The sequence below is a fragment of the Necator americanus genome, chromosome X (assembly GCF_031761385.1).
Source record: "Necator americanus strain Aroian chromosome X, whole genome shotgun sequence".
NCBI lineage: Eukaryota > Metazoa > Nematoda > Chromadorea > Rhabditida > Ancylostomatidae > Necator > Necator americanus.
In genome coordinates, this window is record NC_087376.1 from 22,085,355 (window position 1) to 22,110,259 (window position 24,905).

Below are 24,905 nucleotides of genomic sequence, written 5' to 3' on the forward strand. Positions count from 1 at the left end.
TCTGCGCTGCATTTGAAGAGAAAACCGAAGCAGCTTAACTAGCAAATCCCAAGATATAAAAGGCCGTTTTAGAGTCTTTATCTAGACGCAGCAAAGTTCAAGAAGTCATTCACAACCAGTTCCGAATGATTGAATATGCAGTATGGCATAGGTAAAGGTGCTTCAAACTAATTGCACCACCATGAGCGTTGACTTAAACGGGGGTGCAGCCGTGTATACGCCTACTGTGGACACGGAAGCACAATTGAACAGTGCGTGGAGGTCGCCGAATCTTGAACAGAATGTAATTAGGAGCGTCTGCACAACAGCGAATGGTGGCTGACATTTGATGGTGCGCTGGGAGCTCGCACCGACGGAAGTGCGAGTACTCTGTGGTTTGCCATAGAAAACTCGCACGTACCACTCCGCATAAACATATTCCTATCCTTTATCACACATATCGCGGTAAAACAGATTTTATGACTCAAACCATAATGTGTTTGTGTGCTAGCACCACAACTCTCCTGCACTAACCCGTGACTCATACAACCACTTTGCTCTGTGCTGCTCTTTTACAAAAGATTTATTGAATATGTCTCTGTCATTTTTTTAATGTGATACATTTGTTTTTTCACTGTTCAGTTTTTTACTCTTAGTCTTCATAGCAATACAACGGAGAATCCTTCGGTTTACCGCTACAATCTTTGGCTCGAAATAACGGAACCGCACTTCTGTTTCCTTCACATGTTGAACTTTCGCACTTGATTTCCAGCCTTCGCATAGCTCTTCAGTATGATGTTTATTAGAAGGTCATGCATATTCGCTCTAAGCTGACAATGTGTAAGTAATGTCCTTTGCTTGGATGATTTCTTTGAGGAACATAATATATTCGATGCATTTTTCAACGTAGTTCATGCATTTGTGAGACAATATAGATTACTCTGCGTAAACACTTGTTGTTGTTGCTGCGAACCATCGTAATCTGTTCCACATCTCAGAACATTAAGACCATTATACATTAAACAGCTTGTTGTTTTTTTCAGCTTGTTGGTTCTTGGAAGTGGTATGTTGGGTAGAAATCCTTGCCACGCTAACCATACTTTTACTATGTTAACTATAACTCTCTAACTCTGTATAACTCTCTGATCGTTTTTTTTTAGGAAGGAGAGTAGTAGTCACGCTATCAGTCATTAATCTGCTTAAAAAAGTTATTACATATTAGCGAATTATTCTTTATTGCTTCTTACAACAGTTTCTTTCTTCTACGGCCTTGTTGATCTTCGGTAGAAATGCCTGGTTCTGGACTCCAAGAAGTTTCTTATTCTCTTTGCTACTTCATCAGTCTTATCTTCTTCGTATTTAGACAAATATCTAGAGGTTTTCCGGCAGTCATCTTTAAAATGGAAATCAAGAAGAAAAAGATATTAGTTAGTTAGCAAGAAAAAGAATTAGTTAGGAGGAAAGGATGGTATTCGGAATTCATAAGGTCCTGCTAAAGTTCTGCTAGTGCAGCATTCCCCAGGTCTGCTCCGAGAGCTTCTCCCAGATGCTTTTCGATGTTCACCTGAACAGCTCCCACATCATCACCTGGTCGTAGAGTAGGTGTTCGGTCGCAAAATAAGAGGAGCGTTAACCGTTGTAGACCTGTCTACTACTCACTTAGCTGACTTGACTTACTTGACTTAATCGGCGAGCAGATGTCATCGCCTGACGCGATTATCGGCATCTTCGCCGAGGTGTGCCGTCCTCGTACATAGCTCTGCCCAACTTTCTCGATCTTCTCCGAGAGCCTGCACAGAATCAATCCATTCGTCGGTATTCTATGTCCTGCGAAAACTCACGTCTTCCCTGAACTGCTTATCCACGCCTCAGTGTCCTCAGGTCTTCTATGACCTCCTCAATCTCGAATTTCCGTTTTTGGACAGGTGAGCTCTTCTACCTTGAACCTGACACACTCTTTGAAAATAGTTGAATAAGGAGATCTGCTGGTCTCCTTTATGTATTACTAAACAAGCGAAAATGATTTTTTGTCGCCAATTTCGTTGGCGGTGCAAGATGTTGATACCTTCCCGGGTCATCCGCGGGTACACCACATCGACTTTCGCGTAAACCTATTCATTTTGGCATACCCAAGGCCAAAGGTAGCCAAACAGAAGTCTAAGCAGCTTCCTCTCCGTGCAATCAAGCCTCGCCATCATCGTAGACGATGCTGCCCAAGTCTCCGATCCGTAGATGGGGCGAATTGCGGATAACTACACTCACGGCCTGACTTCATTAGTGATGGGGCTCGACTGTAGGCATTCCATTCAGGAGTTAAGTGCAGAAATGGTGCAAGCGCGTTTCTACTTAATATCACCCTCGCAGCTGCCGTCGCTCATCAGCGTGCAATCCAAATCGCAGAACTCGTCTACGAGTTTACTTGGTAGTCAGTTCAATCTGATTCCCGTTCGAGGTCTCGCAGAAACCCACATCTGCTTGCATTTATTAGGGCGTAGACGTAGTTCATAGGCTGCAGCCAGCTTTGATGCAAGGTTGACAACATACTGGAGTTTCGTACTGCTTTCTGCGAATATAAGAACATCGACGGCGTACTCGAGATCTGTCAAATGGCAACATGATGTCGGCAGAACACTGATCGGCTGTTCTCCGCATGATGTTGAGGATGCAAAATTGAAAAGGAGGGGTTCTGCCACTAACCCTTGTCTTGCTCCTTTTACCACCTGAAACGGTGTTCGAACTGCAGCAGTTGTTCGTTGATTCATCTCATCAAGCAAGCGAACGAACTTTCCTGGTACTCCATCGGCGCGGAGCGCGTTGAGAAGACGAGTCGAAAGCGGATTCAAAGTCTAAAAACGCTAATTGCATTGGTTTCGAATACAGCTGCCAGACTTCGATCACTCTCCTGACGATGAACACCTGGTCAATCGTAGATTGGCCAGGATGAAAGCCAGCTTGCTCGTCGCGCGTTGTTTCTTCGCGGTGTTTAATGAGTTGGTCCAGGATAATTCGCTCCAATACCTTCTACATAACACGCAGCAAGGAAATTCCTCGATAATTCCTGGGGTCCGTGACGAATAACTTCTTGTGGAGGGGAATCATGATATCGCGTCTGTACGAGTCAGGTATCCTTTCGTTTATCCATATTGAACGGATGATCTTTGCCATCTCACGAATCAAAGACGGAGGAAGATATTTCAGCATTTCTGCGCTACTTTCGTCGTCTCCACCAGATTTTCCCATCTTCATTTTTTGAATACAGACTAGAACCTCCGACTCCGTCGGTGGCTCCTCGTTAACCGCATATGTCTGCTTATGAACATGCTCGAGTTCAGGAGCTGCTGCTTGCCGCTTTCAGCAAGGTCTTGAAGTGATCCCTCCAAATTGGAAGGGTTGCTTTACCGACAGCCACTCCATTGGCAGTGTTAAGGTCAGTGTTTTCATTTTGCCGCTATACTAGGCATAGGCTTTCCGCGGGTTCTGGTCCTTCCACGCCTTTTCAAACTCCTTCGCTCTCAACGTCCACTCGTCATCGCAGTCTTGTTGCAGTTGACGACGCAACTTCTAAGACGCCTTTTCTGGTTGAAATCGATAGTGCTGCGGGGAAACGTCCAGAATTACGCGTACGTGGATCTTGTCTCCGTAAATGCAAAGGCAAACTTCTTCCGCCGCAATAGAACCGGGGCATTTCCTTTGCAGCGCCTTGGATGCTCTTCGTGAAAAAATCCGCATCGCAAAGCTTCTTCCTAGTCCGGGGTTTTCCGTAGGTGCATGGGCACTTACGATCCAGAGTTCACGTCCTCTGCTATCCCGCAATCGTATAAAGGCGCATCTAGTCGACGTTGAGCCAAATTCCTCCATCAGGTTGTTGTAATCGTTCCTCACAGCTATCGCGCAGCCACCTACTTTCTTCTCATCAAAATTACCGTAGTATATAGTGTAATTTTCGATGCTGATGACGGGCCGATTCTCATGCGTGTTTCCTGCAGTGCAGCAAACGGCACAAAGAGATAGCGCAGAAGCCTAGACAGGGCGGCTTGTTGTAATTCACTTGTTAGTGTTCGGCATTTCAGCATGACGAAACGAATGGTTGTTGCCAAAGGTTTCATGCTCCCTTCAGGCAGTTCACCTTTCAGGTTATGGGCTTTGGTGATGACAGCACCTTTTCGCAATGTATGGGAATCTTTCGCCATATAACGGTGCAGATTATATAGCTCGTACGTTCGCAATGCTAACGCCTGATTGCGTTTGGTTGAAGCAGGGTCACCACGTGCAGGTAGCAATCAGACTCATATATGCGGCCTCACTCACATAGCTGATCCATGTAAAATCATGTTACCTCTTCTTGCCATTTTTCATTTCCATTCTTTGCGCAAGAGATTCGTAAGCAGTAGTCGTTCGCCAACTTCGGGAGTCTTATTAGACCAAAATAAATGCAGGAAGGACTCGAGTAAAACCATTAGTAACGAGTGATACTTTTACTAGTTCATTGTCGTGCAATTCAGAGCCATACAAGAATCCACCATCTTTCAGTCCACGCCAGCAAAATCAAAAACTCCGTTATAGGTAACATGTGGGAAAGCGGCAGGGGGTTGCATCGGAGCAGATAGCATAGCAGCAGTACAAAATTAGAATATTTAGATTAAGGGGTGGTAGCCAGAAGGACTGATGTCGGTCACACCTTCCTTCCATAGGAATTCTCATTTCATGAAGACAGATCATCATCAGTGAGTGTGGAAATCAGTGCATGAGAAGAGTTTTCCTGATGTCTTCGTGACGTTACGTTTTTGCAGTGGAGCTGATCAGGGCATCTTTCAAGAAGAAGCAGGACTCACTTCTAAGATAAGGATAAAGTGTCTGGCGTTAATCAGTCCGCTTGGGATGCACAACCACATTCACTTCAATTCAGAATCGTTTGAGGTTCACGAATGTGTAACTGACCTATACAATGACTAGCGGGGGCTAGCCGATGTGTCAAGTCAGCGTTTTTAATCTCCAAGACAAATCTAGTGCCAATTTATCGACTTCGGAGGGACGAAAGGTTTGGTGAGCACCAGAGCTGATTCGACGCTCCGATCGTGCAGGAAGCGGAACATCTAACCGCTCACTACACCCGATTGCATTTCCGAGATCTCCGTATCCTAATATGAATTGAATTTCAAGCAAGGGCATATGATCTGCTTCTCAAGATCTTCTCAAGAGAGTAAAGATTCTGAGCTTATTACAAAGGAATATTCGTAAACCTTCACGAATGTAAGATGTTATACTAACAACCTTCTCAAACAAGGCTGGAATTTGCTATGAAGTCTAAACGAACACAAAGAGCTTTATCTTTTTGGCAAGCCCGAACGCACCCCATTTATAATGTCTAGTGTAATCTAATGTATAATCTAGAGCTTTTTCTCCGATAGTACGAGTTGCAGTGAAGAGCATGAAACCTGGCACAATCCTTGAATCTGGTCATATATCGCTCGACTTCCTGCGTGTTGGCTACTTCCTTGATGTTCATTTATCACTCTATTTTCAGAAGGAAAAAATTTGCTGTGGCTCGGGACCTTCCCAATATCTGTCTGGAATGCTTGCTGGCCGTCTTTTAAAAAACTGCTTGCAAAATAATTCTTCCGCAGATACCAATAAATATTGAATAAAGTATCATCTTAGGACCAAGTCGGATTCCACGTTAAGGTTTCAGCTGCATGAATTACATCTCGTTCTTGCTAACAGTCACATAGGTTTGCAGGGAAACTGTGCGATTCTCTTCTCAAACTTAGTCGACTGAAAGAAACCCTTCAACAGCATATAAACGGATACTCCGTTGAATGCATTCACGTGACCGATGCGTCTTACATGGGAATATCAGCAAACTGCTACCATTCATGCATAACTATGATATAGTTCTTCCATCACCTGCTCATTAAGCCACTGTAGAGAGAGTAAAACAAGGAGACGCCGAATCCCGCAAAATATTCATGGCTTTGGTGCAGTGGATGTAAAGCTTGCAATTAAAGTTGATAAAAAGTAGTAGTAGTGGTAACTGTGTTATGATCTAGATCTAGATCCGGAAGGTGCAATGCTTCAGCGTGACGAGCACAGCCATAACTGCTGTATTAACACATATGTGTAAAGCTTACGAATTTATTTCATTTCTGCCATATAAAGATAAAGGAAAAAGTGTCTGGCGTTAATTAATCTGCTTGGGATGCACCACCACGTCCACATCAATTCAGAATCGTTTAAGGTTTGCGAACGTGTAACTGGCCTATACAATGACTTGCGGGGGCTAGTCGATGTGTCATGTTAGTGTTTGTATCCTCCCACACAACTCTCTACCAATTTATCGACCCCGGAGGGATGAAAGACTTGGTGAGCACTAGGGCGGGCTCGAACCTACGATCGATTGTGCAGGGAGGTGAACCTCTAACCGATTGCGCTACTTGATCTTCGGGTTTCAAATAAAAAAAAAGAGACATTCGTTTGCTGCATTTGTCTATACCGTTCTCCTCTTATTCCTATTCATCAAAACTCCATATCGTCGTGCACATTGTTCTACAGACGGTAAGAGCAAAATTTTTCCTATTCTTACCTTCTCTTTTCTTACTATCAGACCATATCTTCATCGCTTACATGTAAGAGGTGTTGTACACAGGGCAAGCTTTGATCATAGGTCGCAGCACCCAGAAAATACGTTGAAAGAAGAAATGCAAGAAAGCGTCATTGCCGAATATACCGAACCAAAAACTTATTAGCCTTTGGGTTCCACAGCTCACCAGAGGACCTTGTTAGGTGAATATCTGATCCAGCGATGTGACCGTTACCATATAAAACTTATGTTTGGGTAAATGCAAAGAGAAAACTGCTTGAACGGAATATCAAGATAAGGGGAAAAAGCGCTAAAAATGGTAGCTTAGCAGCTAGCGTGCTGGGCTGAGGTGGGGATGATCTTTCGTTCTCTAGCTGTGTGATGCCGCTGTTCTACATTTCTTCTTCCCTCGTGTTTTGTGTGTTACGACTTATCATCGGAATTGAGATGGGATACAGCAACTCGGTAAATGCAACTAAGTGAAGGTGTGGTTCAATCAACAATGCCCTCAGATTGCGCCATTAGATGTTGAGGACCATGTGTAGAGGATCCTTCCACCATCGAGATAAAAGAAAACAGAAATGAAAAACAACATCACGCGTATACTGCGGATGAGAAAAAGAAGAAAAAAGAAAAAAAATAGTGCAAGAGGTTGAGAGTTTTGACTAATTGGTTAAAGGAGAAGACTGGAAGAATGGACTAGGGAAGAAAAAAGAATTGGAGGAGTTTCTTGTGAAATAGCAAATAAAACACATTAATGAACTGTCTTGTTTTCTGGAGGCCAAACAACATCGGAGGAGTGGGTGAGTTACTTCGCACCTTACGAAGCACAACTGAAATATATTTCTGCTTTTCACATATCCCTTAATCGAGCTGTTAGTGTAGCAATACTAGTAACCCCTATGTGAGCTTTACGGACATACTTTAGTTCTACTGTCTTAGGTACAAAAACAACTGACTATTTCCTCCGTTGTCAACCCTACAGAAAATTGTTGTTGTCATCCCTAGATTTGTGGCCTACAGAAAATGACTTTTCCTTTCTATTCTCCTCTAATTCTGGTTCATTTCAAATTAATAACTCCTGCATATTCTACTTCAACTGTAAAATCCTTATCGCCAGTCCCTTTGATCTCTCGCTTCTGGATATCCGACAGTATACGAGTGATTGTATCTACCACTTTCTTCTTTTAATTTGAAGCTTCCACTTCAGGAGATGGGAAGGATTACTTGGTAGAGTCTCAAGACATAATCGTTTCTGGAAGTTTTTGGTTTAACTACATTCTCATCAAGCTGCACGTACTGACAATTTGTAGTGGACCTGAAGAGAGAAAGGAATCGTTAACTTCGGCTCGCGAAATCGCTGTTTCGAATGGTTATGAAATCCGAACGTCTGAAACGAGACGATACCGAAGTGAACGAGCACGACAAGTGGGAAACCCCATTACAGATAAGATACTTCTCTACTTTCCTCACATCTCCGATGAAATGAGCACTGCCATTAGGCGGTGTCTGAGGAGAGCAGACTTGGATAGCTCCGTTTCGGTCGTTGAAATACCACCGAACAATTTGAAACGTCAGCTAGTTCGGAATCGTCTGTACGATACCATCTGTACAACACCGAACTGTATTATTTGTCCCACAGGTAGACCAGGAGACTGCTTGAGATCCGAGGTAATCTACCTGATTTTTTGCACGAACTGTGGCGACGAGTATGTCGGTGAAACGGCACGACCGCTGTATGTCCGCATCAAAGAGCACGTGAACGGCAAGAATAGGTTGCGAGAATGGACACCTTTAGGTGCCCATAGAACACAAAAACACGACCAAGCCGATTTTGAAATTAGGGTCCAAATCTTAGCGCACGAGTCTAAAACGTTGGCTCAAAAATCGCTGGAAGCATTTTGAATCCAATCCAAAAACCCTAAAATGAACCGCAAAGACGAATGTCTGTCGATAACGCGGGAAGTCGTGCCATATCTCAAATAGTTCTTCCGAGGCGAATGTGACATTCGAACCATTCGCCCTCCTGATCGACCAGTCAGCGGTCCATGCTAGGCGTCTCCGATCTAAGGTGAGCATGCAGCATAGTCGCTAAATTGGTGATTGAAAGTAGGCGTGGAGTTTATCAGTTTAGTTGTGGAGAGGTTGGTCGTTTAAATTGTAGATTGAATCGCCATTTTCAGGCTCTGAAGAAGGCGATATAACAGAAACGTTAGCCAATAAATTTATTTAACAACCTCGTGTACGTCATACAGATACTAACCTGACAGTGTTATCTGGTAAGTGCCCTATGCCGGAGATGTTTGTGACCGTACTGTTTCCACCTTCGACGGATTTTGTGACTGCTTGTTCTAATTATCACTACATCATCGATAACAGACTGCGATTAGTGAGGGAAAATGAAGAAATCATCAGATTGCTTGCAAAAATTGTCTTGTACTAAACAATCTAATCGTAAGCCGAGATGGTTGCTAATTATCTAGTTACTCTTTGGTTGGCAACTAAATTCCCGCCGTTTTTTAATTTGAACATTCCGTATGTCATTAAATGATTTTGGCCTAATGTTTTGGATCATTTGAAGGAGTATGTTTTGTTCTACCGAATCTATGTTTGGTTTTTTCTTCTAGTTAATTTCTATTAATTTTCAGACCTTTAAAATGGAATGTCAAGTTAGGATAATGAGCATTTTCGACACCTTTTTGTTTTCAATCAAAGTTCGAAGTCCGCAAAGACCGCTCGAGACATTTGTGCTGTCTATGGAGAGGGTGCCAGAGCTGAAAGGACCGCTCGATTGGATTAATAATACATGTCATGTATATTAATTAAATATTAAATCAATTATACATGTTATGTATATCAAATAATTATTGGATTAATTATTCATGTCATGTATATTAATTAATTATTGAATTATTTCTTTACTTAATTATATATTAGAACTATACTTATTTGTTATATTAATAAATTACACTAATGGATTAGTTGATTAACTGCTCGATTAATTTAATTGAAATATAAACTTTCAAAAAATTCAAAAAAAAGACACCAAGAGCTTAGTTGTCAAGATGCAATACATCAATTTCAAGAAGCAAGATGATCCCAAGCGGATTGAATCACCAGAAACACTTTATTCTTTATCCTTTATCTTCAATTGTCAATTTCTTTATCTCACTAGGTCATTCATTGTCCTTCTGAACAGAAATGCGATCAACAGCAACATAAAAAGTATGTTTCAGAATTATGTCATCAGCACCTGTTTTTGTCATTGCTCTCTTCTTGATAATCAGTTCAATGGCAGTAGTTCAGAGGATACCTGAACAGAGATCGGTTCGTTTGTTGAACTTAGAAGAGTTATCATTCGCTTCGAAGTAACCCGTTTTTTTTTTCTAGGATCTGAGTCGGCTCACAGCAGTTGCAAGGGAACTTAAACAAATTATGCGACAAGACAAACGAGACTTTAGGTTCCACGCTGCAAGAGGCAAGAAAAATGATCCGGAGCGGCATCGGAGGCATGCATATTCATTACGAGAAGTGAACAGTTTTGAAAGCGGAAAGATTTAAGACTAAACCCTGGAAGCTAGTAGAATAAATATTCTGCTTGTTCTCAACCGGTGCCTAGCAAGGGAGTGGTCCCGACTGATGGATGAAGGAAAAGCTAGCTGTTAGGGCTGTTGGGTCATTTAGTAATTTTTAAAACGTAAAATGAGAATGGTCTCTTACGTCCTAATCCAGGAGCACACTCAAGGCAGCATGGACAAGGCCAACCAGTTGTGTCCTTATAATGTGAAAGCGAAGACTGAAAGTAGCCAAGCATCCGTTTCAACAGCTTCCTTTTCACGCAGTCAAGCTTCTCCACCACCGTTGACTCCCCAAGTCTCCGACCCGTAGATCATGAGAGGGCGAATTGTGGATAGGTAAACAGACAGCTTGACTTCGTTGGGGAAGGGGATGGAGCACAGACACTTCGTTAAGGAGTTGAATGCAGAGGTGCACTTAGCGCATCATTTCTGAATACCTCTCTCAGAGTTGCCGTCGTTTTTCAACATCCAACCCAAATCAGAGAACTCGCCTACGAGTTCACTTGATTGTCAGTTTACCCTGATTCCTGTTGTTGGTATCGCGGAGACCTACGTCTACTAACATTTATCAAGGCGGTGTCGTAAGCCGTAGGCTGCAGCTTATTTAGACACAAAATCGACGATATGTTGCATCTTCGCGCTGCTTAAAGCGAATATTGTTAAACTACATCATCGGCATACTCGAGATCGACCAGGGGACGTGCAGATGGTGCTAAAACGACATAGGTGGAACATTGTTCAACTATTCTTCACATGATATCATCGACGGCAAAACAGAGAAGGTCCCGTGACAGCTTCTTGTCTTACTCCAGTTAACACCTCAAACAATGAAGTAAATCCAGCTGGTGTTCGTACTAGCTGGATCCCTTGGTGAGGAGAATTGAAAACGACTTCAAAGTACATCGGCCAGGACGGAAGCCAACATGATGTTCGCGGGTTGTTTCTTCGCGATGTTTAATAAGTCGATCCATGATAATCCGCCCCAAATCCTTGTACATTACACCCAGCAAAGATTTTCCTCAGTAGTTCTTGGGTTCCGTGATGGATTACTTCTTGTCGTGGGGATTACGACAGCATGTCTCCACAAATCCGGTATCTTTTAATGAATACATATTGAACGTGCGATATTCACGTAACGTAATGTCACGGATCCCAGAAGGAGGATGAGATCCCAGCATTTTCTGCGCTATTTCCGTCGTCTCAACTAGATTTCTTCATTCATGATTGTTGGCAGTCTCGAGAACAGGTGAAGATCTCTTCATTTTGCTGCTACTCTGTCTTAGTATAGCATAGCATATCTCCCCCCACCCCCTTTCAAATTTTTTCGCTCTTTTCTCTTTGTGATCACGTTTCAGCTCACGACGCAAATTTCGAATCAGGCGCTTCTCCTGGATCAGATCGTCAGTAGTGCGGGCGACAGATGCAGAACTGTATGTGGATGTAGACTCCGCAAATGCAAAGGCAAATTTCTTCCTCGGCATAAAAACTGCAAGAACCTTCTTTGCAGCATCCTGAATTTTCTTCTACATTCTTGTTCCTCCAGACCTGTATGCCGATCTTCGGTTGAGGTTGAACTGCTCGACCTATTTTCTGGAGCCATAACTTCAAGCTGAGAAGAATAATTGAATGCGACCTCCCACAGCTCTAGGTTCTCAGATATCCGGCAAGGGGATGTTCCTTGTCAAAATGCAGTCAAGCTGAGGTTACGAGTTTTTATCTTCAGCTGGGGCCTCTCTTCAAAGGTTAAAACGGTTGACTCCTGTCACGTAAGCTGATGGTGTCGATGATTCCTCTTAAATGTGGAAGCAGTGAAGAGATTAGTCTGCATGCAAAGCCTTACCAACCGATTGTCGTTGTTCGATGTTTGTTCCGTGGGATAGCACCATTTTCGAAGCACACCGGATTGATCAATTCCGACGATAACCGCCAGCTGGCTAGGTATCTTGGGTATCAGCGTGTTGAGTTCATCCACAAAAAGCGCTCTTCTGATTGCTTTCAGCGATCACCGTAGGTGCATGAGCACTCACGATCCAGAGTTTGTGCCCTATGCGATTCCACACTCGTACGAAGGCGCTTCTTGGCGACGTTGAACAAAATCCCTCCAAGTTGTTGTAGTCGTTTCTCATAGCTACCGCGCAGCTCCCTACTTTCCTCTCACCAGCATCACCGCAGTACATGGTGTAGTTTTCGATGCCAATGACGGAACGTCCTGCTCACGTTTACATAATGGTGGATTAGGGTTGTCTGGAGGAGAAGAATATGGTCTTAAGCAATGCTTGGAATGTTGTTTCACACTGCATATTCTTATTCATTACTTGAGGCGAACGGAGCAAACCTCAACCACCAGTGTTTTTCGGCCTCAGCCACACATTTGCAGTGGTTGACTATGACCAAAAGAGACTATCCGGAAGGTTATTCAGTTTTGTTTTGAGACATACCATTCTGATGGGAATCTCGACACTTTTATACCTGTTCACTAAGATTTACTATAACATGAAAAAGGGGTACGCTGCTTACGAATGAAATTCTTGCAGTAAGTGGTTGTTGTAATCTGTCGCATTAGGGTGTTTTTATTTTCATGATGCGTTTAGTGTTTTCATTTTCAGATATGGGTTCACGCATTAACGAGGCGAGAGGTGATCACATCATTTGTCATAGAAAGGAAGCCATCCAGTCAGTAGTTACCACCACTTTTTGACGTTCTTATTATATGCAATATTGCGTTTTTTTGGAATAAAAACTACAGTTAACTTCTCTTCGTAGAATGAAGTCCAAAAACTAGTTCCGTTGCCGTTGCTGACGATGAGAGGTGAATGCTCTGATAATGGTATTAAAACCATAACTGCAGTTGTGTTCTACTCTACTAAAAGTTTTCTGCGCACTAAAGAACACTCTATTTAGAACGTTGTGAACCGTCAATTTGCTAGAACCAGTCATAACGCAGAATATGCAAAAAAGACAACAACAACTTGTAGAGCTTGTAGGTGTCAGGGAATATTTTCCGAGAAATTCCTGGCAATATGTGGAATGGACTACTACACTTCACAATGCACAACATTCGATATTGTTTTATGTCCAGCTGCGCAAATTTCCAAATTAACTGATGAAAACTTGATACCTCTATAAAAGTGACATAGAATAGTACTCACCCTCGAGTAGGCAAAGGCTATCGGAACTATAACTAGAAGTACAGAAATCCTATGCGGTTGCGACGTTAAAGGTAGCATAGAACGAATCTGAGGTGGTGCGGATTTCAGGTGGAGTATCCGTATGCGGGGTCGTAGATTATGGAGACGGGAAAGTTTCGCTCATCTCTTCCCATCACTGCAAACAGCCAAATCTACAGAATGCTGCTTTGTACGACGACATCTATTGCAACGCTCCGCCCATTGCGCCGCCTTCGCCCTGCGATTCGTCGAAAATCAATTCGCACTGCCCCGATAGGCAATAAGGGACGTTACGCGTGCAAGGGTGGCGAGCTGCAATAGAAGGCATCGTACAAAACAGCATTTAGGGGCCGGCTGCTTACAGTGATTCAGGGAGAGATGAGCGAAGCCACCCCGGTCTCTATAATCTACGACCCCGCATACGGATACTCCACCTGAAATTTGCACCAGCTCAGATTCGTGGTATGCTACCTTTAAGTCGATCTTGTATTTAGACTTAGTCCACGTTCCCACTAAGATGTTTTGGAGTGCCACCGTATACATCTATCAACTACTCGTGATAAGTTTCTAGCGTCTTAGTTTAATATTATGCCTTTCAAGTTATTATGGCTTTTTCATTTTCCTTAAAAATAAACTACACTCCTTTGACTACTTGTATAGCAATAGAATGTGGATTTTCCCGACAACTTTTGCCGAACAGACTCGTGATGTTTCGTGATGCATTACCGACTGCTCCTGTCTGCCATTCGTTTTGATGTTAGCTCCTACCCAATTAGTTAATTATTCAATTTTCACTGAATTCAGTGCTTTTAGTTTTCGCTGCACAACATCATCCTCATTTCGCTTTGTGAAGCAAATTCTGTCCAGCATATAACATTGACGACTAGAGATTTCTTGCTGCTTTCCTCGTCTAGTACGGCAACTAACTCTACCAGTTGCAACCACCAGTTTGAATTACGTGCTCATGGGAATAAACCTCGCGAAAGTATAGGTGACCACTTCGTGACTGGGCAGCAACTGTAGGACATTTTTGAACGCATTCGTCTGTAAAAGGGGAGGTTTGTACGTATAATTTTTTTTTTGCGTATTATCGGCGAAGTGAGTGAAAGATGTTATTGCGACTTAGCAATCAATAGGTGGGTAGCTCATCAGCTGATCAAAATAGTTGTTTCCTTTCGTAGAGAGACGTCAACATTCGAGCTTTAAGATGTTATTTGTAGAGCATTTAATGCATTTTGAAGAATTTCAGGGAGTTGTACATCGAGATTCAAGAGAAGAAAGCGAATAAACTGCTATTTTCTTCCACATACTGCGCTAAGTTTTACATCTATAACTTCAATCGCTGAGGCACAGACTGCTATTGAAAAGATGTGAAGGTTTCCTATTCAAAACTTATATAAACAATTCGTTATATTCGATTGATGTGGTTAACAAATCTTATGTTTCTCTCGTGTCTCATTAGTATAAGACATTTGCTGAGGTGGACTGATCTTCTAGTGCATAAAATGGAAAGTTCTCTTACTGAAAATATTAAATAATTATGAACGAATAAAAACACTCTTGATTAGGTAAGTCAAAAAGTCTAAAGATGGACTTGAAGTCAACTTTGTCACTCGGTATGGTAGTATTTAATGTGATAAGCAAGCAACATTCTCATGGACAACATATGTAGATCAAAGTATTCTCGTAAATGCTTCGAACGTTCACAAATAAGTTAAGACGAAATTGCAAAAATTCTGAACCGAACTGAATGAGACCAAATTTTTCTCCCTATGGCTTTCGGACTTGGGTAACGCTCGTTGCAAAATCCGTCCACTTAGGAACGGATTATTTGCATTATCCTAAAAGTGTATAATTTCTTCTATATGTAATAGTCCTGTGCTGCTTTACGCACCCAGTTAAAGTGGAATGTTACGAATTTGTGGAAAACATACTCATAAATTCGGCCGGTTGCAGCACCTAGAAAAGTTACTGGCGGGCTACAATCTAGTGGGTTGAGAACGCACTAGATTGTAGCCCGCCATGTGGAAAATGTTAGTGAGGAAAGTAGCAAATGAAAAAAATTTTACTCGAGAAATTCTCATGGCGCAGTTTTAAAGCGAGAAAAACCAAAATTTCCCAGGTTGATTTTTCTTTTTTGCAAAATTGTGGAAAAGATCAATCTTCATCACTACAGTGTAACAGATACGTATGTAATCATGATCTTCACAATATTTTACATTATTTGACGAATACCACACAAGTGCTGTAGAACCTCAATTTCAGTGTAAAAAATATCTGTTTGGTTCAATTTACCATTATATATGACCTTGCACATACTTCTTCTTCAAAAGTTTTACCTCTGATAACCTGCTAATCCACCTTTCTTAAAAACTTGAGCGTACTTCTATGAAATTGCATTGTTTAACCAAGAATTCACACTGCTGGATTATACAGTTGTTTTGAGGTCGTTCGAGTGCGTTGAGGTACTTCGTTTTATAAAAAGAGATGTTGCCTTTTCTTTGATTTGTTATTGATTTCCTGTAAGATTGCATTTTTGTGTTTTGTTTTGCACCTGGAAAAAATCTGCGATGACATCATCATCTTCTTTCTTTTACTTCCACTGTTCAAAGGTCAAAGAGAATAAAGTGCCTGGCGTTAATCCGTTTGGGATGCGCCACCACGTTCACATCAATTCAGAATCGTTTGAGGTGTGATTGGCCTATACAATAACTTGCGGAGGTTAGTCGACGTGTCAAGTCAGTGTTTTTGCACTCCCAAACAAGTCTGGTTCAATTTATGAACATCGGAGGGATGAACGGCTTGGAGGGCGCTAAGGCGGATTCAAACCTCTGATCGATCGTGCAGACAGTGGAAGCTCTTACCGACTGCGCTACACCCAGCCCATAAAAATAGGACAATTAAATCTTTTAAACTCGAGCAAATATTGATATTAATGGAATATTTGAGCAAATCATTTGAAACAATATTATTTGCTTAGAAATTCATTGCTTGTCCTGTTTCTACATATTAAGGCTCAAAGTTACAACGAACGTAACGATTATTAAAGTCTACGACAGTGGAACGACTATCACATCCATCTACGAATGACTAATGCATATTTACTAGATGAAAGAAATGTTGTGCTATTGTGAAAAAAGTTGTCCGAATGGGAGCTGCACCCCTCCACTATACCACGGTAGTGTCACTCGTTCCTTCTTGGATTTCACTGGTTTCTCATCATTTCAAATAGCCCGAGAAAAATGCAATGATATTGATAGCAGGGCTCCGTAGCTCTGAACGCTCTTTAAAGGCAACATACCAATCTGAGGTGGTACGGATTTCAGGTGGAGCATTCGTTTACGGGATAGTAGATTACGAAGAGGGGGGGGAGGGGGTGATTCCGTCCATTTCTCCTAATTGCCGTAAAAAAACGGCCCGGAAGATACGGCTTCGGGCGTTCTGGCGCACTATTTTCTACAAAAAGTTCGATTGGAGCGCGCCAGCCTTATGCACGCGCCGTATCTTCCGGGCCGTTTTTTACGGCAATTAGGAAGAAATGGACGGAATCACCCCCCCTCCCCCCACCTCTCCATCTACATACTCTCCCGTATACGAATACTCCACCTGAAATCCTACCTCAAATTGTACTACCTCAAATTCGTGGGGTGATGCCTTTAATTGAACATGGGCGTAGGCTTTGAGTATAGTATAAAATAAGTCTTAAAATCCTCTTATTATGTTTTATTCGGAACAGAAAGGAATTTCCAAAAGACTACTCACACGCATTTCTGCAAGTTTCTTCCACACTACAAGTGACAAACTGAGTCGAAACCTTGCATTACTTCAAAATGCACCTTAGCATTAGTTTCTGTGTCCGTGGTCTTTATTACTATAAACAAGTAGTACCTTCAGACCCTTTGTATTCAAGACCTAGCATTTTTCTTGATAATCGAAGTTTTCTAGTTTTAGTTAGTTTCGTTTCCAGTTTCTAGTGAATATTGGTCACCTTTAACTTAAGCCTGTGCAGGAGCCAACTCGCAATTTGAGGAAGGATCAATCATGTAGCCATTCGTAAATGACCTAAAGCATTCTTTGTAATATTTGGAAGTAACGTCACGGCAAGAAAGATCAACTTAGAAGTTGCACATTAAAACTTGTTTCGTAAACTTATAAGATTCATGCAACCTTTCTGTGAAAGACAGCCTCAGAGACAGTAATCCATCAGGTGTCATTCGAAAGTGCTATAATTTGCCGAGTGTATTCAATAATATTAAGGGTCCGTGCCCGGAAGCTGGAGAGAAATCCTATTTAGGCAGTCTAGTGATGATATATTAAGTTAGAATTATCCCCTTGTTGCTTGCTATAAAGAGGTGATTGAACAGTAGCAAAGTCCGTCGCGACTCTTCGCAGCCCACTATGTGTGCTCACTCCCAGTGTGTTATACACGCGGTGTAATGTTCACGTCATGCACCGCGTTGATGGTGAACGTTAGCCGAAACTGTCCCGTTGCTGCGTCTTCTCCTAACTCTTCTCACCACGAACTTTTCTTACAGCGCTACAGTGCTTCACTCGGTTTTTCGCTCCCCATCCGGAATCTGTTACCTCGTTCTACATTATTAGAGAACAACTGCACTGTTGGGTCATGTTTCAATTTCTGCTCTCCACATTCGATGACCATAGAGTTCACTATGCATACATTACGCTCGTTCAGTATTCTCATTCTCAGCAGGTGTGTGTATCGATCGATCTTATATCCCTCAACGTTCTCCTTGTTTCTCAGCCGTGCAGTGCCTCGTACAGGATATTCTGATTAATGGTGTATAAATAATATAGTGGTAGTAGTGCACCAATTACACATTATATCATGAATCACCTACTGCTTCAATCCTTGTCGACCACATACAATACGTGTAATATATCGTAAATGAAGCATGTGTTCTTCCGTCTTGGTTACGGTTGTGCTGCGTTTATGACACTATGTTTTATTATTTAGAGGATGTCGGTGATCTGATAGTAGATGACAGGGGACATGCTTAAAAAGTTTTCAAACTTCTTTCAACAAATTCTAGATAATATGATGTTTTGCCGAAATGCTAGAAACAGTATTGTTTCTGTATTCGAAGTTTAAATCAACACTTCTGCGGAACTCTCTCCGCGCTCACTTATGGGATAACAACAATGAGTAAGGTGAAGTATTATTTTGGATTAAACCATCCTACCCTTCAGCATTCAAGTGAAAAACACTACAGCGTAGTAATGTTTTCTTCCTTTGGCCTTGGGCTACAGATTCTTTAGAGTTCATTTTTTTTTGTCATAAATGTTATTGTTCTTGACACTATAAGCTCACAGAATGTTGCAAACACTCCTAGGTGTTGTGAAATTTCCGTTACCTCAGAGAAACATAGCGAATGCAATTATAGTGTATTGTGATGAACACGTAATGGACAGGGTTTTCTCAATACAAATTGTTTCTTGTTAACAGAATAATGACATTCTGAATGAGCGCATCACCTTATTAAGAGACAGCCCGATTTTCATATGACCTTGATTAAGGATAAGCTTTGTCTGTTGGAAGCTTGACCGTACCTCCTTTGTAATCATTTGTCGTCCTGGCACCAAAAATGTAAATGCCGTTCTGCCCTTACCCACTCATTGCTTTTTCCGCAAATATTATTCATTTTGCATATCCCTATTTTCGTTCATTAATGTTACTTGACCATTGTATTGAAATCATGTAACACTCCTTCATGTGTGCTATTCACGCGCAAAGCATGAGTAACAGTACTGTTGATGAAGGCTGGAAATTTTTATCCATACAGCACCTCTGATAATTCACTACAAGTGAAAAAAGTTCAAACATTTACAACGTCCTGGATAGCCACAACTGCAAGAAGAACAGGCCTAATACACATGTGGAAAGTGTCGATGTTGAATGCAGATACCTTCTTCTGATGAAGTTTGAAGTTTACACTGCGTGGCTTTGACTAAGTTCAAACATTGGCAGCAAATGGTTTCACTAGTGACCTCTTTGATTAAGAACTCTTCTGTGAGTTAATTTTGATTTGCTGCCTCGCTTCTCTCGCCTGTTTTGTACCACTGTTTTCCAAACAAATGCAAAAAAATTTCACATAAACGATATCAATATGAGAAAGCAAGTGCTGCTATCAAATATTTGAACACCAAATCATAAAAAAATCTTCCTATAGATTATCTTATGAGTCTATAGATTACCATAGAGAGTACAAGAGTTCTTTGCCAGGCGTAAAAATTGTGATCAGCCTGTGGAAGCACGTGTAGCTATCACGTTTCCCCGTTTATAGAACGGAAGCAGATTAGTATCAATAATGTCGATTCTTACTAGGAGATACTTTCTACTACGTAATGATATGCACAATGAAAAAACCATCGTCGAATTCCGCAAACCTAAGTGGTAGATTTACAACGAAAGTGCAAAGAAATTACTTAAATCGATCACTGCTGAGAGATATCGCTTTACGGCCTACGCGTATCCGTGGGCAGTGTCGTTGATTACCCGAAAGATTAAGTTCCGGAGGAACCCGATCGTAGCCTCACGCAATGTTCCATGCCTTTTTCGCCTCGTCTCGATCCTCATCACGGCCCGCAACACCACTTTTGACCATGATGCTCGGTCCCTTCGTTCAAATGTCGTCTCTCAAATTTTATCGCACCTCAAAACCTATCAACCTCAAAATTTCCCCTGCGCCATGTGCAATGCAAGTTTGTGGCCATCAGCGACGCCACAAGGTGTGTCCGACCTGAGCCTCCCGGACTTCCTGTAGTGCTCGCTTCGCTTGCCTTTAGTGATCAATAAAAATTTGAAGAAGGGGTACTTTCTTCAATTTTTTGTCACACAATTAAACCTTTTTTCGATGCTAACAGTTGTTCTTCGTTGTTCTTCTCAATGTTTTTAGGTAACATTATCATAAGTAAACCATTCTGCAGTTTTTTTGTCTTGTCAGTGCTACATTCAAAGAATACTCAAAGTTGATTCTCTGTGTCCTTCGATACCGTTACACAATCGAAACTCTTCAGATCTTCTTTCTAAGAGTTAACATAGATGCCAGCATGGCGTGGATATCATCATCATACTGGTAGAGATAACGGTCCTAGATCACGTAGACTGGTACATAGCTACTATTGTACCGGTTGTCTGGATGCGTCCATTTAATTTCTGAAGAAAGGAACAATCATTATGGAAGTATTGTATAAAGAAGTGGACATGCGAAAGTGTACATTTGGCGAGAGGATGTGCAAGCAACCCATGTCATTCAAGATTGCAGCTTTCTGGCATCGGAACACCAACTGGAGGCCATGGAAAACGTTTCACTATCTTATGGCGCTGAAGCATTTAATTGACACCATTGGACTCTTACCACCCCCGCCCTCTACTTTCCTGCATCGGCGCATATAATTGGTGCTGTTGGACCAATTCTGCAGCGCAAGGACACCTGGGTGCGACAGTAGTACCTATCTCACCCCAAATCACTACCTCCTGGCATCCCGATCCGTATCACTCTGTTCTGGTGCCATCGTACCGGACTGGTGCACTGAGATCCGTCCCACCCCACCTCACTACTTTCTGGCGAAAGCATGAAATAACGTTCAAAGAGTTCAACTTAAACACGACGGAAAAGGAGTCAAATGAAGAAGTCCGTTGGACGTTTGAGCAAAGCGATTTTTTAAAGCTACATAATGAAAGCGTTACACTGTCTGCTTTATGATTGTTGACGAAAAACAAACGGAACGAAGTTGTAAGCATAAACCATTTAGTTAAATTTGAGGTCACAGATAAACTCTGTGGACAAACGCTAAGAATGTTGAGATAGAAGAAAGGAAGGAAAGTAAAAAAATAAATAAAATAAAAAAATAAAAAAAAAATAGAAGAAAAAATAGAGGGAAGGTTCGCCATAATACTGAGCGTGCCGTTCAAACCTTCATTGATCCAAAGTTGATCTCATGGACTGGAGTAGAGTTAGTTCTCAATCTTTCTATTTGTCTGTTTACCAAATTGCCTGAATTGTTTTCTTGGAAACGCAGTTAAAAGCAATTATAGGAACACTGTATTCTATACCAACGTATTTGTACAGGATACAGTTAGATAGGAATCTTTGTGAAAATCCATGCTTATTACGGGGTCCTGTGCAGGACCTTTTGTTTCGAACCTTGGTATCGTAAGAAGTCCAATGTATGGCAATATCTCTGAAAAAAAAAGTCGGTACCGGGCATGATAACAACATATCACACTTCAGTATGTCGTGTCTGGATAAAATCATCAGTTTTTTTTTCAATACCCGATAACATGTGTTCAATTAGTAATATCCGCTTACCATACTGCGTAGATTGGTTTTCCACTCTTTTTTTTCTCCCCTTCCCAATTCGCAATTCTGCACGCAAGCATTGCCTACGACTGAGACCGTAAGCAGTAGTTCAGTGGATTCTTAGCCACGCAAGGGCAACACATGAAAATTGAGCATAAAGTGAAATGGGCAAATATAATGCTAATGGAATGCTAGGAGACTCGATATACGCGAATGCTCTGAATGAGGAATAAACAGTGTTTGACTGCTTATATACTGTTCAAACTTCTCTGTCTGAACTCGTAACTCGGCACAGCACTACTATTCCAATCTGATCGTGCTCAAATACTCTTTGTCGAGCAGATGAGCCAGCTGCGCGAGAGTACAACTTTCATTTTGAAAATTGTTATTCGAACGCTGTTTGTCTAACCATTCTCAAGCACAAGTGCACAAGATTTGCTCTTTTATTTTGACGCTCTGTGACCACGTGTCTGACCCACCCACCTGGTTGTGGATGTCGAATTCGCTGGTTGCTCTTCGTAGAGATTCATGGGCATCTACAGCTCTTCCTTTATCCTTTTTAGTTGTTTACGATGGTTGCATATCGTCTCTGGTAAAGTACAGAAAGCATCACTGCGGTGTGTACCTCCGAAGTACATGCATTTCTTTCCTTTGCTCCAGCAACAGTCATTGTCGTGACGGCTGTCGAAACATAATGTACAACTTGTTCGTTCTCGCTTCCACAGTCGCATACACTAGACAGCTATCTGAGTAATGCTCTCCCTTTGTCAGGCAGAATGAGCAAGTAGCAAGTCCTTCCGATCTCATTTAGTTGAGCCGTATTAGCCGTTCCACTCTGGTATTTTCCTGTTGTTTCTCAGGAAATCCTCGATCTTTCTAACCGTTCATTCAGTTATGCTCTCCGCTCGTTTCCTGGACGCTCCTTCCTTGGTTGAATGGTCTCGTTGAATGATCTCGTTTTTCGTTCGCCTTGATTATTACATCCGTATTCGTCAAATAAATCTGGGATCTTCGTCAACTTCCTCCTCTCCAACATTCCTTCGTGCCACAGGATCTTGATGTTCCGAAGTAGTATCTTCTGTCAAGTCTTTCTTAGATGTTGTCTTCTAGGGTGACACTTCCTGAGATGAGTTGAGTCTTGATTCACTAAAAGGGCATAACAAGTAGGAGTCGTCACCAATTTCTCAAGCGAATTCTTGATTACTTCGACGTATTCCTTGATGCTGCGAAGGCCGCCGCCCTGGTCATGGAAATCTTCTTTTATTTCCGTCAACATTGTTCGAAATCGCGGCGAATTTCTTCCTTCATGCTATGAATTTTCTCGGTGTTGTTCATGATCTGTTCATAGATTTCCATGTAGGATTGCTTGAATTCAAGGCGAAATTCCTCACTGATACTATGAATGCTCTCTCTGGCTACGGGTCTGTCACTTCATTTCCGTGCAGTAATGCTTGAATTCGCCGCAAAGTTTTCTATTGTGTCTTTTGCCTGAACGAACGCTTCGACGTCGTTTTCTTTTCCCTCTTGAATTTCAGCTTCCCTGATTTCGGTCTCGACCTGTCGCCGGAATTCCTCGATGAATTTGACTTCTCTGCAAACAAAGTCGGCCGTAAGGTAGGTTTTAAAATGACCCCATCCTGCGTATCGCCGATAAATTTGCTTCTCGAGTTTGTCATCTTGTTATCAGCTAACACAAGAAGTAATTCGTACAATTCGTACGTCAGGGACGGTCCGTGGGCTGCAGTGCTGATCCTTTCCATCGTAAAATTGGCAGCTTGATGTACCTGCTCTAAGCGACATTTGTAGAGCGTCGCCTCTACCATTACGAAGTGTTAAATTACTACGGGTCTTTGTGAACAAGTCAGAAAGATGACAGCCAGTGAGCATCACAATAAGTTTCAGAAAATTAGAGATCTTTTTCTGAATATCTTCATCATTTGAGAAGGCAGAAGCCGGTCTAATACTTGAACGTTTATGGCGATTTTCCTTAATGAGTTTGCATTCCTCAGCTTTTCTTTTCTTCGTAAACATGTCGTCGAAACTATTTGATGTTATTGTGCTAAAAAGATAAGATCGATAATACTCTGTAATTGGTATTCTGTATGCTGCAGGAAGATTAGAAAATTTTTTTTGATACTCTTTTCCTGGTTTACTTTGCCTTTGATGGATTTATTAATCGCAAGAGAACTACTGAGAATATGCGTTGAAGAATGTCCAATGCAGATTTAATGATTTTGAAGATGGTTTCATGCATAGCAGGGTCATTTTTGTGCATGCTTTTGGAAGGTATAGATGGCTCATAAGAAGAGCTCCTGCAACTGCAATTACCGTGAAAAGTGGATATTTGTACCACTGCTGGTAGATGTCCAAGATGTGGTGACATCGAGACAGCGGAACTCAAAGGTTTTGTCGTGATCTGATTGGATATAACGCATAAACTTCTTCGAAAATTATTTAAAGATTCCTGTCAGCTCGAATGTCGCTGTTTTTGTTCCACATCTCAAAGAGCATTGAATTTGGATTGTCGGAAAGCATTGAATTTGGCGGAGTCGAAAAGGAATCCAGGTTTAGATGAGATGCCTCCAGGAGAACAAGGGATAGTAAAGCTGTCACTCCCGACTCTACTTCAGCGGATATATTGTTGAATCTGGATTTGCACATCACACTAGCAGTTGCTCTATTACTGCACTGGTAACATCCGTTGAGGTAAGTGTTTTCAATGGTACAGAAGTCGTTTGTGAATTCTGTGATGGAATCGCCGATAGTTTCTGTCGTGATCTAGATGATCTCTGCGGATATATCCAGATCTGCTCTTGCGATGGCACCCTGATGTCGAGGTGACGTGAATCGTATTCGTTGATGTGTAATTAAGAGTACTTTAATGATGTCGAGGAACGTTTTTCCGATCCTATCTTCGTTGCATGTGCACCTTAATTCAAACTCAGCAGCCGAGCGATTACAGTCATCTCTCAAATGACATTGTAATGCTTTTGCATGCTCGCGTGAAGGACAGATGAGTAGTGAATGTGTTTTCTTGTCCTATATCGCTGTCTGGTTTGTTGAATCAATGAAAACTTGTTCCAAGGCAGGTAATGGTGGAGTTGCGAGCACTCATAATGTCACATCCTTATTTTTTATTTGGCTAGGACGGTTCGGGTAGAGTCCAAGTACGTAGGATCGAAGTGTAGAGCCTTTGATGATCTCATGACGAAGTTTCACTCCTTCTTTCCAACGTATGCACTTGAAGAGTTCGTAGACGTTATCAGCGGTTGGTACTGCGTAT

General features: G+C 41.9%; 3 protein-coding genes across 5 annotated transcripts; 2 read left to right on the forward strand and 1 right to left on the reverse strand.

Annotated features, from left to right (window-relative positions):
• Positions 1-1,471: 1,471 nt before the first annotated feature.
• On the reverse strand, positions 1,472-4,169 carry RB195_024749 (uncharacterized protein; the record flags this gene model as incomplete). Of its 2 annotated transcripts, none has more annotated exons than XM_064212632.1 (4): positions 1,472-1,566; positions 1,639-1,769; positions 2,449-2,825; positions 3,903-4,169. In XM_064212632.1, the coding sequence occupies 4 exons, from the start codon at positions 4,167-4,169 to the stop codon at positions 1,472-1,474; spliced, it is 870 nt and encodes a 289-aa protein (XP_064068512.1). The 2 variants fall into 2 exon arrangements, with proteins under 2 accessions (XP_064068512.1, XP_064068513.1); XM_064212631.1 differs by lacking the exon at positions 3,903-4,169 and adding an exon at positions 3,760-3,837.
• RB195_024750 (uncharacterized protein) lies at positions 4,051-12,759 on the forward strand (the record flags this gene model as incomplete). Of its 2 annotated transcripts, XM_064212633.1 has the most annotated exons (5): positions 4,051-4,078; positions 7,767-8,331; positions 9,793-9,883; positions 9,947-10,065; positions 12,741-12,759. In XM_064212633.1, the coding sequence occupies 5 exons, from the start codon at positions 4,051-4,053 to the stop codon at positions 12,757-12,759; spliced, it is 822 nt and encodes a 273-aa protein (XP_064068514.1). The 2 variants fall into 2 exon arrangements, with proteins under 2 accessions (XP_064068514.1, XP_064068516.1); XM_064212634.1 differs by lacking the exons at positions 4,051-4,078; positions 7,767-8,331 and having other exon boundaries at positions 9,797-9,883.
• On the forward strand, positions 7,926-8,760 carry RB195_024751 (uncharacterized protein; the record flags this gene model as incomplete). Its single annotated transcript, XM_064212635.1, has 4 exons — positions 7,926-7,984; positions 8,059-8,227; positions 8,553-8,627; positions 8,740-8,760. The coding sequence occupies 4 exons, from the start codon at positions 7,926-7,928 to the stop codon at positions 8,758-8,760; spliced, it is 324 nt and encodes a 107-aa protein (XP_064068515.1).
• Positions 12,760-24,905: the final 12,146 nt, after the last annotated feature.